Source organism: Anolis carolinensis, chromosome 3 (genome assembly GCF_035594765.1).
Source record: "Anolis carolinensis isolate JA03-04 chromosome 3, rAnoCar3.1.pri, whole genome shotgun sequence".
Classification (NCBI taxonomy): domain Eukaryota; kingdom Metazoa; phylum Chordata; class Lepidosauria; order Squamata; family Dactyloidae; genus Anolis; species Anolis carolinensis.
The window spans coordinates 4,338,662-4,354,460 of record NC_085843.1 but is presented as its reverse complement, the minus strand read 5'-3'; the positions used below and the strand labels follow the sequence as shown (position 1 = coordinate 4,354,460).

Here is a 15,799-nt window from a genome sequence, read left to right as displayed (position 1 = left end):
GTATAAGCCTAGTTTTTCAGCCCTTGTTTTAAGACTGAAAAAGCCCCCCTCGGCTTATACTCGGGTGAGGGTCCTGGTTGGCTTATATTTGGGTCAGCTTATACTCGAGAATATATGGTACATTTATTATTTTTCTCTATTATTATTGGTATTATTACATTTATTATTTTTCTCTATTATTTTTGCTACTATCACATTTATTTTACTCTATTTTATTATTATTGTTAATACATTTATTCTTTCACCCTGATCTTATTATTATTATTATTATTGCATTTATTATTTTACTCTATTTTTTCTCTATTATTTTTGCTACTATCACATTTATTTTACTCTATTTTATTATTATTGTTAATACATTTATTCTTTCACCCTGATCTTACTATTATTATTATTGCATTTATTATTTTACTCTATTTTTTCTCTATTATTTTTGCTACTATCACATTTATTTACTCTATTTTATTATTATTGTTAATACATTTATTCTTTCACCCTGATCTTATTATTATTATTATTATTATTGCATTTATTATTTTACTCTATTTTTTCTCTATTATTTTTGCTACTATCACATTTATTTTACTCTATTTTATTATTATTGTTAATACATTTATTCTTTCACCCTGATCTTATTATTATTATTATTATTGCATTTATTATTTTACTCTATTTTTTCTGTATTATTTTTGCTACTATCACATTTATTTTACTCTATTTTATTATTATTGTTAATACATTTATTCTTTCACACAAATCTTATTATTATTATTATTATTGCATTTATTATTTTACTCTATTTTTTCTGTATTATTTTTGCTACTATCACATTTATTTTACTCTATTTTATTATTATTGTTAATACATTTATTATTTCACCCTGATCTTATTATTATTGTTGCATTTATTATTTTACTCTATTTATTATTACTTGTATTATTTTCCTGTATTTTGTATTATTATTATTATTATTATTATTATTATTATTATTATTATTATTATTACATGTCTTATTTTACTCTTATTATTATTAAAAGGATACATAAGCACATTTACATTGAAGAAGATGAGAATCATGATTTGATCAGAATTGGACAGTCTTATCTTAAATTTGAGCTTTATGTAAATATTCAAAAACATTTAACCTACTGATGCCTCAATTCATGTAATTTTATTGGTATCTATTTTTATTTCTGAAATTTACCACCCTCGGCTTATACTGGAGTCAATGTTTTCCCAGTTTTTTTGTGGTAAAATTAGGTGCCTCGGCTTATATTAGAGTTGGCTTATATTTGAGTATATACGGTATATTTATTTATTTATTAGATTTTCTATTTTAAAAAATCCTTTAATTCCAACATGTACAACAAATATAAAACACAGGTGCTAAAACTGCCTTCAGAGTCTGTATTTTGTTGCATTTGGATGAATGAAGCTATGGATGCAAACCCCGTTATCCCATAGCATTGGGCCATGGCAGCTAAAGTGGGACCAAACTGTGTTAATTCTGTAGTGTAGATGCACTTTCAGTCCCTCTGCTGATTTCAACCCTGGAAAAACAAAGTTTCTCAGCTTGTTTTAATGCTCCAAACCAGTTGAACAGGAATGCAGGACCCATTTGCTCCCAGGGCACATTAGATTACGATCAATAAACGTCAACCCATTGCAACTTTTCATACATCACATACAGCATAGTCTGCAGGGTTCTCCAAATGGTTTATATGGAAGCACAGAGTTGGAAGAGACGCCAAAGGCCATCCAACTCAACCCCGTTCTGCCAGGAAGGAAGGCACAATCCGATCCCTCCCGACAGATGGCCATCCGCCCTCGGCTTTGATTGTATCTTTCTTCCTGAAAGATTAGGGTTGAACTGGATGATCTTTAGAGGTCCCTTCCAACTCTAGCATTCTATGGTTCTATAGCAATATTTCTCCAATGTCTATGAGGCTGTGTGGCCATCTGTCGGGAGGGCTTTAATTGTGCCTTTCTACCTGGCCAATTAGGGTTGGACTGGATGATCTTTAGAGGTCCCTTCCAACTCGATATTTCTATGGTTCTATAGCCCTTTTTCTCCAATGTCTATGAGGCTGTTTGGCCATCTGTCAGGAGGGCTTTGATTGTGCCTTTCTGCATAAGATTAGACTGGATGAACTTTAGAGGTTTTTTCCAACTCTAGCATTCTTTGCTTCAATAGCCCTATTTTGCCAATGTCTATGAGGCTGTGTGGCCATCTGTCGGGAGGGCTTTGATAGTTCTTTTCTTCCTGTCCAAATAGGGTCAGACTGGATGACCTTTAGATGTCTCTTCCAACTCTAGCATTCTATGGTTCTATAGACCTATTTCTCCAATGTCTACGAGACTGGGTGGCCATCTGTTGGGAGGGCTTTGATTGTATCTTCCTGGCAGAATAGGATTCAGCTAGATGACCTTTAGAGGTCTCTTCCAACTCTAGTATTCTTTGCTTCAATAGCCCTATTTCGCCAATGTCTATGAGGCTATATGGCCATCTGTTGAGAGGGCTTTGATTGTGACTTCCTACCTGACAGAATAGGGTCAGACTGCATGACCTTTAGAGGTCTCTTCCAACTTGAGGATTCTGTGGTTTTATTGTCCGCAAGGCTGTGTGGCCATCTGTCGGGAGGGCTTTGACTGTGTCTTCCTGGCAGAATAGGATTCAACTAGATGACCTTTAGAGGTCTCTTCCAAATCTAGCATTATTTGCTTCTATAGCCCTATTTCTCCAATGTCTATGTGGCTATATAGCCATCTGTCGGGAGGGCTTTGATTGTGACTTCCTGCCTGACAGAATAAGGTCAGACTGGATGATCTTTAGAGGTCCCTTCCAACACTAGCATTCTATGGTTCTATAGCCCTATTTAGCCAATATCTATGAGTCTATATGGACATCTGTCGGGAGGGCTTTGATTGTGACTTCCTGCCTTTCCGCATAGGGTTGGACTGGATGATCATTAGAGGTTTCTTCCAACTCTAGCATTCTTTGCTTCTATAGCCCTCTTTCTCCAATGTCTATGAGTCTATATGGCCATCTGTTGGGAGGGCTTTGATTGTGCCTTCCTGCCTTTCTGCATAGGGTTGAACTAGATGACTTTTAGAGGTCTCTTCCAACTCTAGCATTCTTTGCTTCTATAGCCCTATATGTCTATGTTTGGCCATCTGTCAGGAGAGCTTTGATTGTGCCTCCCTGCCTGGCCAATTAGGGTTGGATTGGATGACCTTTAGAGGCTCCTTCCAACTTTAGATCCTATAAACAAAAAATCATATTCCCGCATTCCCCATGTTGGGTGGTTGGAGGAGGGAGGGAATTCTGGAAACGGCCACCCAAAAAAGTTTGCATTTTTTTATTTTTGCAAAGCCTGGAAGAAAAGAGACTTGTGCATTCCTCCCCTTTGTGTGTGTGTGCGTTTGTGTGTGTTTCACACAAGAGCTCAGACTTGGCTGCGCTGGGTTGCGGAGCCTCTCCCCTCTTCATTCCCTTTCTCTCTTCTGCTTTTCCCCCTCTTTGCTGGGAATCTCCTCCCCACCCTTCCGGCCATTCTGGCCGCTGACCAGCCCAGTTGGGAAGGCTTTGCCATTCCACCCAACTGCATAGAAAGAGACCATCACATCCTTACGTCCATCCATCCATCTGTCCGTCCGGAGCTCCTTCGGCCAAGCTTCTGGGGTCAGTGCGGAGTCCGAGCCTAAGAAGCCCATCTTGGCTACGATTCCCATTTATTTTTCTGCCTATCTTTTCCTTTGAGTGTATTTACTTTACTTTTGAGTTTTGTTTTCATTCCTATGTACCAATGTATCAATGACTATTGTTTTGTCCTCCTTTCTCTAAAGAGAAATCCTAAGAAATCCTAAGAAAAGCTCAGTTTGGCTACTAATCCCACTTTTTGGCAACTTTAAAAGAAAGAGAAGAGCTGTCCAAATATTTTCCTTCCTTACTTTAATTTATTTCCAAATCTTTTTCTTCCTTCCTTTACTTTTTTTTATTTTCATCTTTCGTATTGATTGACGCACCTTTTATTTTTAAAGAGGAATGTTTTTAGGAACGAACCCACAGAGGCGATGCGTGGTGTTTGATTTATTTTGACGGCTTTTAAGTATGGTTAAGGGATTTGTAACTGACTGGTTTGTTTAATTCTCTTTTAATATTTGTACATTTGCGGGTTTTAAATTGCATTGTTGAATGTTGTGGGCAGCCGGAGGGTCGTTCTTGTACAGTATGTAGCCATGCAGCATTAAGAAGATGTAAAGAAGAGGGAGGAATTATTATTATTATTATTATTATTATTATTATTATTATTATTATTATTGTATGACACAGCAAACAAGATAGATATACTGGATTTCGTATCACAAAACCACAAGTCGAACACTTCCCAAGTGTCTAGGACTGTGTGATGTATTTTCGGATGATGCGTGCAGATCCCAGTTGGGTGGCCTTTTGCAGTTGGCAGATCGTAATTTTGTCAATGTCTATTGTTTCCAAATGCCGGCTGAGATCTTTTGGTACGGCACCCAGTGTGCCCATCACCACCGGGACCACCTGCACTGGTTTCTGCCAGAGTCTTTGAAGTTCAATCTTGAGGTCCTGAGAGCGGCTGAGTTTTTCCTGTTGTTTTTCGTCAATGCGACTGTCACCTGGGATGGCGACATCAATGATCCAAACCTTTTTCTTTTCCACAACTGTGATGTCTGGTGTGTTGTGTTCCAGAACTTTGTCAGTCTGGATTCGGAAGTCCCACAGTATCTTTGCGTGCTCATTTTCCAATACTTTTGCAGGTTTGTGATCCCACCAGTTCTTTGCTGCTGGGAGGTGGTACTTGAGGCATAAGTTCCAATGAATCATTTGCGCCACATAGTTGTGCCTCTGTTTGTAGTCTGTCTGTGCGATTTTCTTACATCAGCTGAAGATATGATCAATGGTTTCGTCAGCTTCCTTGCACAGTCTGCATTTTGAGTCATCAGCTGATTATTATTATTATTATTATTAGTAGTAGTAGTAGTAGTAGTAGTAGTATTAGTTTCAGAGACCAGTGAAAACTCCTTCTTTGAAGGCTTCGAAATAGAGGCTGGATGGCCATCTGTTGGGAGTCCTTTGATCGTGCTTTTCCTTGCATCTGTGTTGAGATAGAAAAGCAGGATAATAACAACAATAATAACATCTGCAGTGAAGGCCATGATTGATTGAAACTGTTTTGAGCCCACCTTGGCTACTAATCCTACTTTTCGGCCACCTCAAGACTGGGCTATCCAAATAATTTCCTTGCATTTTCATTCCTGATTCAATAGTAGTAGTAGTAGTAGTAGTAGTAGTAGCTCCTGTGTATTGTGGAGGCCATGATTGACTGTTTTGTGTACAAGTGACCCAGCTTTCGGCAACCTCAAAACTGAACTCTCCATATCTTTTGCTTGTGTTTTCATTCTTGATTCCATAGTAGTAGTAGTAGTAGTAGTAGTAGTAGTAATAGCAGCTCCTGTGTGCAGTAGGGACCATGATAGACTGACAGTCTATTTTGAGCCCAAGCAGCCCGCCTTGGCTACTAATCAGACCTTTCGGCAACCTCAGACTGAGTTCTCCATATTGTTTTCTTGCATTTTCATTCCTGGTTCAAAAATCATTGTAATTATAATAACAGCTCCTGTGAATGGTGGAGACCCATGATTGACTGAAATCCCATTCTGTGGCTACTGAACTGACCCTTTGGTAACCTCAGGCTGAGCTCTCCATATCTTTTCCTTGTGTTTTCATTCTTGATTCCATAATAGTAGAAGTAATAATAGTAGTAATAGTAGTAGTAGTAGTAGTAGTAGCAGCTCTTGTGTACAGAGGAGACCATGACTGACTGAAATCCTATTCTGTGGCTACTAATCTCACCTTTTGACAACCTCAGGCTGAGTTCTCCATATCTTTTCCTTGTGTTTTCATTCTTGATTCCATAGTAGTAGTAGTAGTAGTAGTAGCTCTTGTGTACAGAGGAGACCATGATTGACTGAAATCCTATTCTGTGGCTACTAAGCTGACCTTTTGGCAACCTCAAACTGATTTCTCCATATCTTTTCCTTGTGTTTTCATTCTTGATTCCATAAAAGTAGTAGTAGTAGTAATAGTAGTAGTAGTAGTAGCTCTTGTGTACAGAGGAGACCATGATTGACTGAAATCCTATTCTGTGGCTACTAATCTCACCTTTTGGCAACCTCAGGCTGAGCTCTCCATATCTTTTCCTTGTATTTTCATTCTTGATTCCATAGTAATAGAAGTAGTAATAATTATAACAGCAGCTCTGGTGTGTGGCGGAGACCATGAATGACTAAAATCCTACTCTGCGGCTACTAATCTCCCTTTTGGCAACCTGAGACTGAGCTCTCCATATATCTTTTCCTTGTGTTTCCATCCCTGACTCTCCAACATGAATCGGCTCCAGTGGAGTGTTGCAGTCCAGGCAGCGAGAGCACTGAAAACCAACACAGACCAATACTCTTTTAATATCTTTATTAAAACAAATAGTAATCCAAAAATGAAATGGTGGGAAAGTTGAGCCAAGCAATAGCCCTTTAAGGAAAGGTATAAGATAGTCCAGAAATGTCAAGGAATATGTCCAGTATTAGAGTCCGAAGTCCAGAAACCGAAACACACCCAAACGAATGAAAGCATTTGAGTGGGGATTCAATTCAACAATCTAGGCAGGCGAACAGGGTCCAATGTTCAAGAATAGTTCTTAGAAGCAAGGCAGGAACTTGAGATCGTGGAAATAAATCTTGGTTCACGAAACGACAGGAAAGTAGACTCAATACGGATCTACTCATGAGTAACAGCGGCTGCTGGCCGCTCGAGTCAAGGGGCTGGAAACTGGAGCTGATGAACCTTCTTTAAAGTTGAGCAACGTTGACACCGCAGGGAAACTACTGGGAGCAAAGCTTTTATTGAAGTGCAGAGTCTCCCCCCAAAGTTCCCAAGGGAAAGGCTTCTAGCAAGAGTCTCCACACTCAGCCAAGCGGGCACTTCTCCTCAGCGATTGTTTCTCAGATCTCTGCTTGTTTAGATACTCTCTCCGGTCGAAGGACACAGACTCTGGTGAGCTAGAGACATCTGGCAAGGGAGTAGAGTTATCCACAACACTCTCCCTTTCAATTAGAGTTGGCTGTGTGCTGTCAACAAGCGGCAGCTGCAAATTCATCGAGTCTTGCTGACTCGGAGAAATATCAAAGGCGAACCCAGGGTCAGGTACAGGGGCCAAAGGTAGCTGGGATATAACATGGAGACTGTGAATGACGGAAATCCTATTTTGCCCGCAAGAAGCTTGGCTCGTGATCCCTCTTTGTGGCCACCTCAGGGAAGAGCTCCCCAAATGCTTGCCCTTTGGTTCCTGACTCTCGTGTGTATTTCCTTGTCTCCCAAACCAGGCCCTGTGTGCGGCGGTGACCACCACGGACCTGGCGGAGACCCTCTCGCTCTTGTTCTGTGGGGCGGAAGTGAGCTGCTCTTCGGGGGACCCGGTCTGCCCGAACCCCATGGCTTTGGCGGAGGCGGCCGGGCAGAGGCTGCAGATGGAGTTCCTCCTGCAAAACAAGACCTCAGGTGAGTGGCGGCAGCAGGTGAGGGGTCGGGGCCCCATTGGAGGGGAAAAGGCATGGGCGCAAACCTGATGGACAGGTCTTGACGGAGAAAGCAACAGGCAGCCGGAGGGAGGGTCGTTCTCATATGGTATGTAGCCATGCAGCATTGAAAAGATGCAAGCAAGAGTGAGTAGATATTATTGTTAATATTGCTTCAGAGAGTCCAGTGAAAACTCCTTCCTTGGAGGCTTCTAAACAGAGCCAGGATGGCCATCTGTTGGGGGTGCTTTGATTGTGCTTTTCCTGCACAACAGAAGGGGGTTAGCAGTATTAAAAAAACACCACAATCAAGACAGTAAATATATAAGGAACACCACTCAGAAACACGAGAACTCCAGACCGCAAGCAATCAAGTACCAGTTAACATCTCCCAAAGAGAAGATGCCTCCAGGCAACAACAGCCAGACTACCTCTATGCAAATACCTGCACTGGTTGACATTGCAGCTGCAAGGCTACTCAATTATATTCAAAGTGTAAAAATTGTAATATTTACACTTGCTACCTCAATGCAGAGACCATTACTGATTGACTTTGCAGCTGCAAGGCTACTCAGTGCTGTTCAAGCTTTCTAATTGTAACATTTACACTTGCTACCTCTATGCAGAGACCCTTACTGATTGACTTTACAGCTGCAAGACTACTCAGTGCTATTCAAGCTTTCTAATTGTAACATTTACACTTGCTACCTCTATGCAGATACCCTTACTGATTGACTTTGCAGCTGCAATGCTACTCAATGCTGTTCAAGCTTTCTAATTGCAACATTTACACTTGCTACTTCAATGCAAATACCCTTACTGATTGACTTTGCAGCTGCAAGGCTACTCAGTGCTATTCAAGCTTGCTAATTGCAACATTTAGACTTGCTACCTCAATGCAGAGACTCTCACTGATTGACTTTGCAGCTGCAAGGCTACTCAGTGCTATTCAGACTTGCTAATTGCAAAATTTACACTTGCTTCAAACATACATGGGTTCTTTTCCCCATCCTGGACATTAATTAATTCTCGGATGGATGGATGGATGGATGGATAGATAGATAGATTTTCATTGGCTTCATTTCCAAACAAACCTCTGAGGGTGCCATTAGCCACAGATGCAGGTGAAATGTCAGGAGAGAATGCTACTGGAACATGGCCATACAGCCCAAAAAACTCACAGTAACCCATGGAAGATGTAGTTTTATAAGGTCTCTCCACACCGGTTTTATCCAAACGACAACTCCTAAGATTCCCCAGCATTGAGCAGGCAAAAGTATAGGACTGCATTCATTTTGCAGTGTAGATGCATTTGGACTCAACAGATCCGGGGTGAGTCGTCCAAGTCCGTTGCTGACCTTCCCATGGATTCCAATGCGGATCCACCCACCGCTCCCTGTTTTTCGGTCCAGATTCCTCCCCACGCCTTTTGGAAAGCGCAAAGGCACGGATTGCTGGCAAAGAGGGGCCGATAAAAGGCCTTGTTTCTTAGAGAAGAACCGAAAGAAGAAAACAAAGCTGGGAAAACAGCGCTTCTTGCTGAGTGTGCAACCTGCCAAGCTTTGATGCTCCTTTGGCTTTTTGTGCAGACACATCTGGTTCGCATCTCTCCGCCTCCCTTGGTGGCTGTTTGGGTTGGATGGAAACTTGCAAAAAGAAAGAAAAATCAGGAAAAATCCGGTTAGCAGATTGAGGAATTTCCTGGGTTTCTTAATCGGATCCCTTTGGGAGACAGGCAGTGAAGAAAGGAACTAGGCAAGATCCCGAAACTTCAAGCTATTTATCATTGAATACTAAAGTTAGAATTGAATGTTGAATTCAGGATTGTTCATCAAGGGAACCACGGACCATGTACAAACTATCTACAACACCTCCCAATGAAAGATTCCCTCAGGCAGGAACCAGCCAGGCTTTGAAGCTGCAAGGCCTTTCAGTGCTAATCCAGGTGGCCAGTTGCAACATTCAGACTTGCTTCAGGCAGACAAGAGTTCTTTCTTTCTCCCACCCTGGACATCATTCCACAGATATATAAACCCCACTTGCCTCGTTTCCAACAAACCTCAACAACCTCACAAGCTGCCTGCCATAGCTGTGGGTGAAACGTCAGGAGAGAATGCTTCTTTCTGATGGTCCACGGTGAAAGCAAAAATAGAAGACAGCAATGAGTGTAACACTCCTGGAGACTTTGCTTTAATTCCCATGGTGATATTGCATAGAACATTGGAATTTGCATTTGAGGGTGAAGAGGACTTGAAACTTTTGTTTGGAAAGCTGCAGTATAATTAAAAAGAATATTTGGGTGTCTTTGCATTGTAGAATTAATTCAGTTTGGTACAAGTTTAACTGGCATGGCTCATAAAATCATATTGGAAGAGACTTCTTGGGCCATGCAGTCCAACCTTCTGCCGGGCAGGAAAAGCACAGTCAAAGCACTCCCAAGAGATGGCCATCCAGCCTCTATTTGAAAGCCCCCAAAGAAGGACCCTAGATCACTCTATGCAATTGAACCCTGGAAGTTGTAGTTTTATGTGTTCTTTAGCCTTTCTCTGCCTAAGAGTGTTGGTGCTGCACGAAACTACAAATCCCAGAATCCCGTAGCATCCTGCCATGGCAGTTAAACTCATGCCAGTCTGCATCAATTCTTCGGCATAGATGCAGGATGTGATTTGGGTACGATGAACTAGAGAAAAGCAAGGTTTGTAGTCCTACTGTAATATTGTATCTATGTACTGATGAAAAATTTAATATGTAAATTATTGAAGAAAAAAACCATCTTTAAAAACAGAATACTCATTTATTGTTCGTCTGGGATTCAGTGCTGTCCTGTCGCGTGACTTTTGCCCCTGTGCCGTTTCCTTTGTCAGAGACCCCGCAGTTGGATGTCTGCACCAGTTTGGAGAAGCATTATTCGGTCGTCTTGCCCTCCGTGGCCCACAATGGGTTCCTCTACAAAGCCCCCTCCATGGCGAAGCTGGTCCATGAGCGGAAAGCCCGGGAAGGTAAGTCAGGACCATATAAAGCTGTAGAATTAATGCAGTTTGGATCATTTGGCATAATGTGGAAATTGTCAGTTGTATGGGTCAAAACAATGGCAGAGTTCAACCAATTGAAACTTTGGATTCACAGCTTCATCAATGCTGTTATTAATACAGTCCATATATTTTTATTGCAAAATGTAAGAGGAATGGGGAAGGAAGGGTACAAGAGTGCATACAGTACATGGTCCCTAAGATCCTAGTGTACGGGCCCTTGTCTTCAGGGGAGGCCCTTGTCTCGCTCCCACCTCCGTCTCAAGCACAATTTATTATTGCCCCCCATTTTATAGGTTTTTGTGTTTTAATGCGATTGGTTCCATGTCCTTCCCTGCCCGTCCCTATTTTACTCATGGACCTTACCCAAAGTTTTTTGCACTAATCACCCTCTGTACGTAGCAATTGATGACTTAGTTTTAATTAGTGTCATGTTATGTTGTTTTATAACTATGTTATTATATTGTGTTTTAAATTTATGGACTATATGTTAATTTATGTTGTGGTTAGGTTGTTTATTTATGTAAGCTGCCCCAAGTCCCTTCGGGAAGAATACAGTTGTTGTTGTTATTATAGACACAACAACATAGTATGACACAGCAAACAAGATGTATATGCTGGGTTTCGTTTCACAAAATCACAAGTCGAACACTTCCCAAGTGTCTAGGACTGTGTGATGTATTTTCGGATGATGCGTGCAGATCCGAGTCGGGTGGCCTTTTGCAGTTGGCAGATCGTAATTTTGTCAATGTTTTTTATTTCCAAATGCCGGCTGAGATCTTTTGGCACGGCACCCATTTGTTGTAGTTGTTGTTGCTGTTGTTGTTATTACAGAAGAAGGGCGTGTTTAACGTCTTTGTTGTCGTCTATTGTTCTCAAATACAACAAAAGATTTATATGATATTAAAAAAGGAAAATGTAAATGTGAAAAAGGAGAACACTTTTTTTCTAATTTAAAGACAGAAGGATAGAAAAGCGGGTGCAGAAGTGTTTTGAAACAAAGGAGAGAGAAAAGTTGAGAATCTGGAAATAGAAAGCCATCACCAACACTTCCTACCCTGTCTTTGGTGTCTTCTTCATTACACTATGTAACAAAATTTGAAAACTTTTCTGTTCCTAGTTTGAAAGTGTTATTTCCTGTTTAATTATGCAGTCCTTACTTTGGAAGTACAGTAGAGTCTCGCTTATCCAACATAAACCGGCTGGCTGAATGCTGGGTAAGCGAAAATGTTGGATAATTAAGGAAAAGCCTATTAAACATCAAATTAGGTTATGATTTTACAAATTAAGCAACAAAACATCATGTTTTACAACAAACTGACAGAAAAAAGCAGTTCAATATACGGTAACAATATGTAGTAATTATAGTACAGTAGAGTCTCACTTATCCAACATAAACGGGCCGGCAGAACGTTGGATAAGCGAATATGTTGGATTATAAAGAGGGATTAAGGAAAAGCCTATTAAACATCAAGTTAAATTATGATTTTACAAATGAAGCACCAAAACATCATGTTAGACAACAAATTTGACAGAAAAAGTAGTTCAATATGCAGTAATGCTACATAGTAATTACTCTATTTACGAATTTAGCACCAAAACATCATGATGTATCGAAAACATTGACTACAAAAATGCTTTGGATAATCCAGAATGTTGGATAAGTGAATGTTGGATAAGTGAGACTCTACTGTATTTACAAATTTAGCACCAAAACATCACAATGTATTGAAAACATTGACTACAAAACTTTGACTACTAAAAGAGTTGGATAATACAGAACGTTGGATAAGCAAATGTTGGATAAGTGAGACTCTACTGTAGTTGTCCTACCCCAGAGACTTTTGTTTTTGCGTCACAAACTAAGTTGAATTGGTTGAGACTTGGCGAAAAACGAGAGCAAAATGTGCTAGAGCCGTAGGATGTCCCTCCTGCAGAAACAAAGTTGTGGCAGTTTGGCAAACTTTCCCCATATTTTTATGATAGAACCAATTAGGAAATGACATTGATAACCCAGGTACAAATATGTGTTACATATTGTAAGCAAAATATCTATCCTTTTTGTCATGACTCTTATCTTTGGTAGAATAACTTGCCAGGATCCCTTGGAGCGCATTCCTCGTCTTGGTTCACTGCTGTGCCATTTCTTCTTCTTGCAGAATTCAGCCGCCGCTGGTGCCACCTCCATGACGGCATCTTCAGCTACTATGAGAGCAACACCAGCACCGTCCCCAATGGAGAGATGCGGGTTCAAGAGATCGTCTCTCTTGTGCACAACCCCATAGATGCGCATGGGTAAGGGCCCGCCTCCTGGAATGCCTCTTGCAAGCACAAAGGGTCGATCTGCACTCTGTAATTGATGCAGTTTGACCCCAGTTGAACTGCCTTGGCTCAATGCTATGGGAGTTGTAGTTTTAGAAGGTTTTTATCCTCCTCTGCCAAAGAGGACTATTGCTCCGGAAAGATCTCCGAAGAAGGAGAGTCCACAGCTCTATGAAGGTCATCCATAATCCAATAGTGTTGGAAGGAGACTCCAAAGGCCATCTAGACCAATCCCATTCTGCCATGCCGGAATGCATAACTAAATCACTCCTGTTTGACCTCTGTTTAAAGACCCCCAAAGAACCAACTTGCAAAGTAGATCCCTCCTACATCCTGTTTTTTTTAGAATTTTCTGACTTTTGCCCCATTGCAGGTTCACAAGCACTTTTGAGGTCTACGTAGAATCGGAGAGACTCTACCTCTTTGGGCTGGACAACCCCGAAGGCATCAAGGAGTGGGTCAAATGCATCGCAAAGGTGAGGCATACGATTAGGTCGACTCTTCTGAGGTGGCTCAGAAAATGGTGTCAAGAGGAGCATTTTGGCTTCCTTGACCATGGTCTACTCTTCCAGGAGGATGGCCTACTGTCAAGTGATGGGGTGCATCTTACACAAGTAGGAAAACATCTTTTTGCACACAGACTCACAAACTTCATCAGGCGCACTTTAAACTAGATCCACTGGGGGAGGGGAACAACAGCCTGGCAAACACTATATTACCCACGACCACAGGGAACTGCCAAAAGGCTAAACGGAGGGCTGCACAAACACAGCAAGGACCAACTACCGAGAGCACAATAATCCCAAATAAACAGCTCAAGGGGAGGTCACAGGGGCTTACATGTCTTTACACTAATGCACAGAGCATGGGAAATAAGCAAGACGAACTCCAACTTTTAACACAGCACCACACGTACGACGTCATAGGCATCACTGAAACCTGGTGGGATGACTCCCATCACTGGAATGTAGCCATTGAGGGCTATAACCTCTTTCACAGGAATAGAACAAAGGGGAGAGGAGGGGGAGTAGCTTTATATGTCAAAAACAGTTACGTTGCAGAAGAAATGCAAGACTGTAATCTGGGAAACCAGCTTGAAAGCATCTGGATAAGAATCAAGGGAACCGGGACTCAAAAAGATCTCGTCGTGGGTGACTACTACAGACCTCCGAACCAGGATATAGAACTTGATGAAGCCTTTTGTCAACAGCTGACCAAACAGGCACAAAGAAAAGATATAGTAGTCATGGGCGACTTCAACTATCCTGATATCTGCTGGAAAACAAACTCGGCCAAGAGCACAAAGTCCAACAAATTCCTCACTTGCCTTGCAGACAATTTTATGGTCCAGAAGGTAGAGGAGACAACAAGGGGATCAGCAACTTGATCTAATCTTAACAAATGTGGAAGACCTGATCAATACAGTAGAAGTCGTCGGATCCTTAGGGGCAAGTGACCATGTGCTCCTGCAGTTTGTGATACAATGGAAGGCTGAAACTAAGACAAGTCAAACACGCATTCTGGACTTTAAGAGAGCTGACTTCCAAAAAATGAAGGAAATACTGAGCAGCATTCCATGGACGCCAATATTAAAAGACAAGGGAGTTAGCGATGGATGGGAATTTTTTAAAAGTGAAATACTCAAGGCGCAAATGCAAACAGTGCCAACAAAGAAAAAAAATATGGCACATGCGAAGAAGCCAGAATGGATGTCCAAAGAACTTCTAACTGAGCTAAAACTCAAAAGTGACATGCACAAGAAGTGGAAAAGGGGAGAAATCACCAAAGAAGAATTCAAAGTATAGCCAACTCCTGTAGGGAAAAGGTTCGCAAGGCTAAAGCGCAAAATGAGCTCAGGCTTGCCAGGGACATAAAAAACAACAAAAAAGGCTTTTTTGCTTACATTGGTAGAAAAAGGAAGAAAAAGGAGGCGATAGGGCCACTGCAAGGAGTAGATGGGGTGATGGTGACAGGGGATAGGGAAAAGGCAGAACTGCTCAATGCCTTCTTTGCCTTGGTCTTCTCACAAAAAGAAAGCCATCTTCAACCTCAGCAACATGGAATGGACGAAGGATTGGGGGAAATCCAACCCCAAATAGGGAAACAAGTTGTCCAGGAACACCTGGCCACTCTAAACGAATTCAAGTCGCCAGGGCCAGATCAACTACATCCAAGAGTACTGAAGGAACTAGCGGAAGTTATTTCAGAACCACTGGCGATCATATTTGAGAGTTCTTGGAGAACGGAAGAAGTCCCAGCAGATTGGAGGAGGGCGAATGTGGTCCCTATCTTCAAGAAGGGAAAAAAGAACGACCCAAACAATTACCGTCCGGTCAGCCTCACGTCGATACCAGGCAAGATTCTGGAAATGATCATTAAGGAAGTGGTCTGCAAACACTTAGAAACAAATGCGGTCATTGCTAATAGTCAACACGGATTTACCAAAAACAAGTCATGCCAGACTAATCTGATCTCTTTTTTCGATAGAGTTACGAGTTGGGTCGATACAGGGAATGCCGTAGATGTAGCGTACCTGGATTTCAGTAAGGCCTTCGACAAAGTCCCCCACGACCTTCTGGCAAACAAACTAGTAAAATGTGGGCTAGACAAAACTACTGTCAGGACCCAGGCTGCAGAGCACCAATAACCATGCGCAGAGACCAGAATCTATCTAATATCTTTATTAAAGAAATATATAAAGTCAATAAAAACAATTGAAGAATAAAGTTCAGAAGCAGACCTTTCAGGAAAGGCCAAATATAGTCCAGGAAAATAATGTCCAATATAAGATATTAGAGTTCAAAGTTATAATCCATTAACCGAAACACACACTTTGCCAAGCA

At 41.3% G+C, this 15,799-nt stretch overlaps 1 protein-coding gene across 2 annotated transcripts in view; it reads left to right on the top strand.

Moving 5' to 3' along the window:
- arap1 (ArfGAP with RhoGAP domain, ankyrin repeat and PH domain 1) overlaps positions 1-15,799 on the top strand; it is a 179,094-nt gene that overhangs the window by 112,664 nt on the left and 50,631 nt on the right. For both annotated transcript variants that reach the window (XM_062977050.1, XM_062977051.1), the window contains 4 exons: positions 7,414-7,588; positions 10,470-10,604; positions 12,794-12,929; positions 13,330-13,432. In XM_062977050.1, coding sequence (XP_062833120.1) covers positions 7,414-7,588; positions 10,470-10,604; positions 12,794-12,929; positions 13,330-13,432 — 549 coding nt within the window. The remainder of the gene's footprint in view (positions 1-7,413; positions 7,589-10,469; positions 10,605-12,793; positions 12,930-13,329; positions 13,433-15,799) is intronic.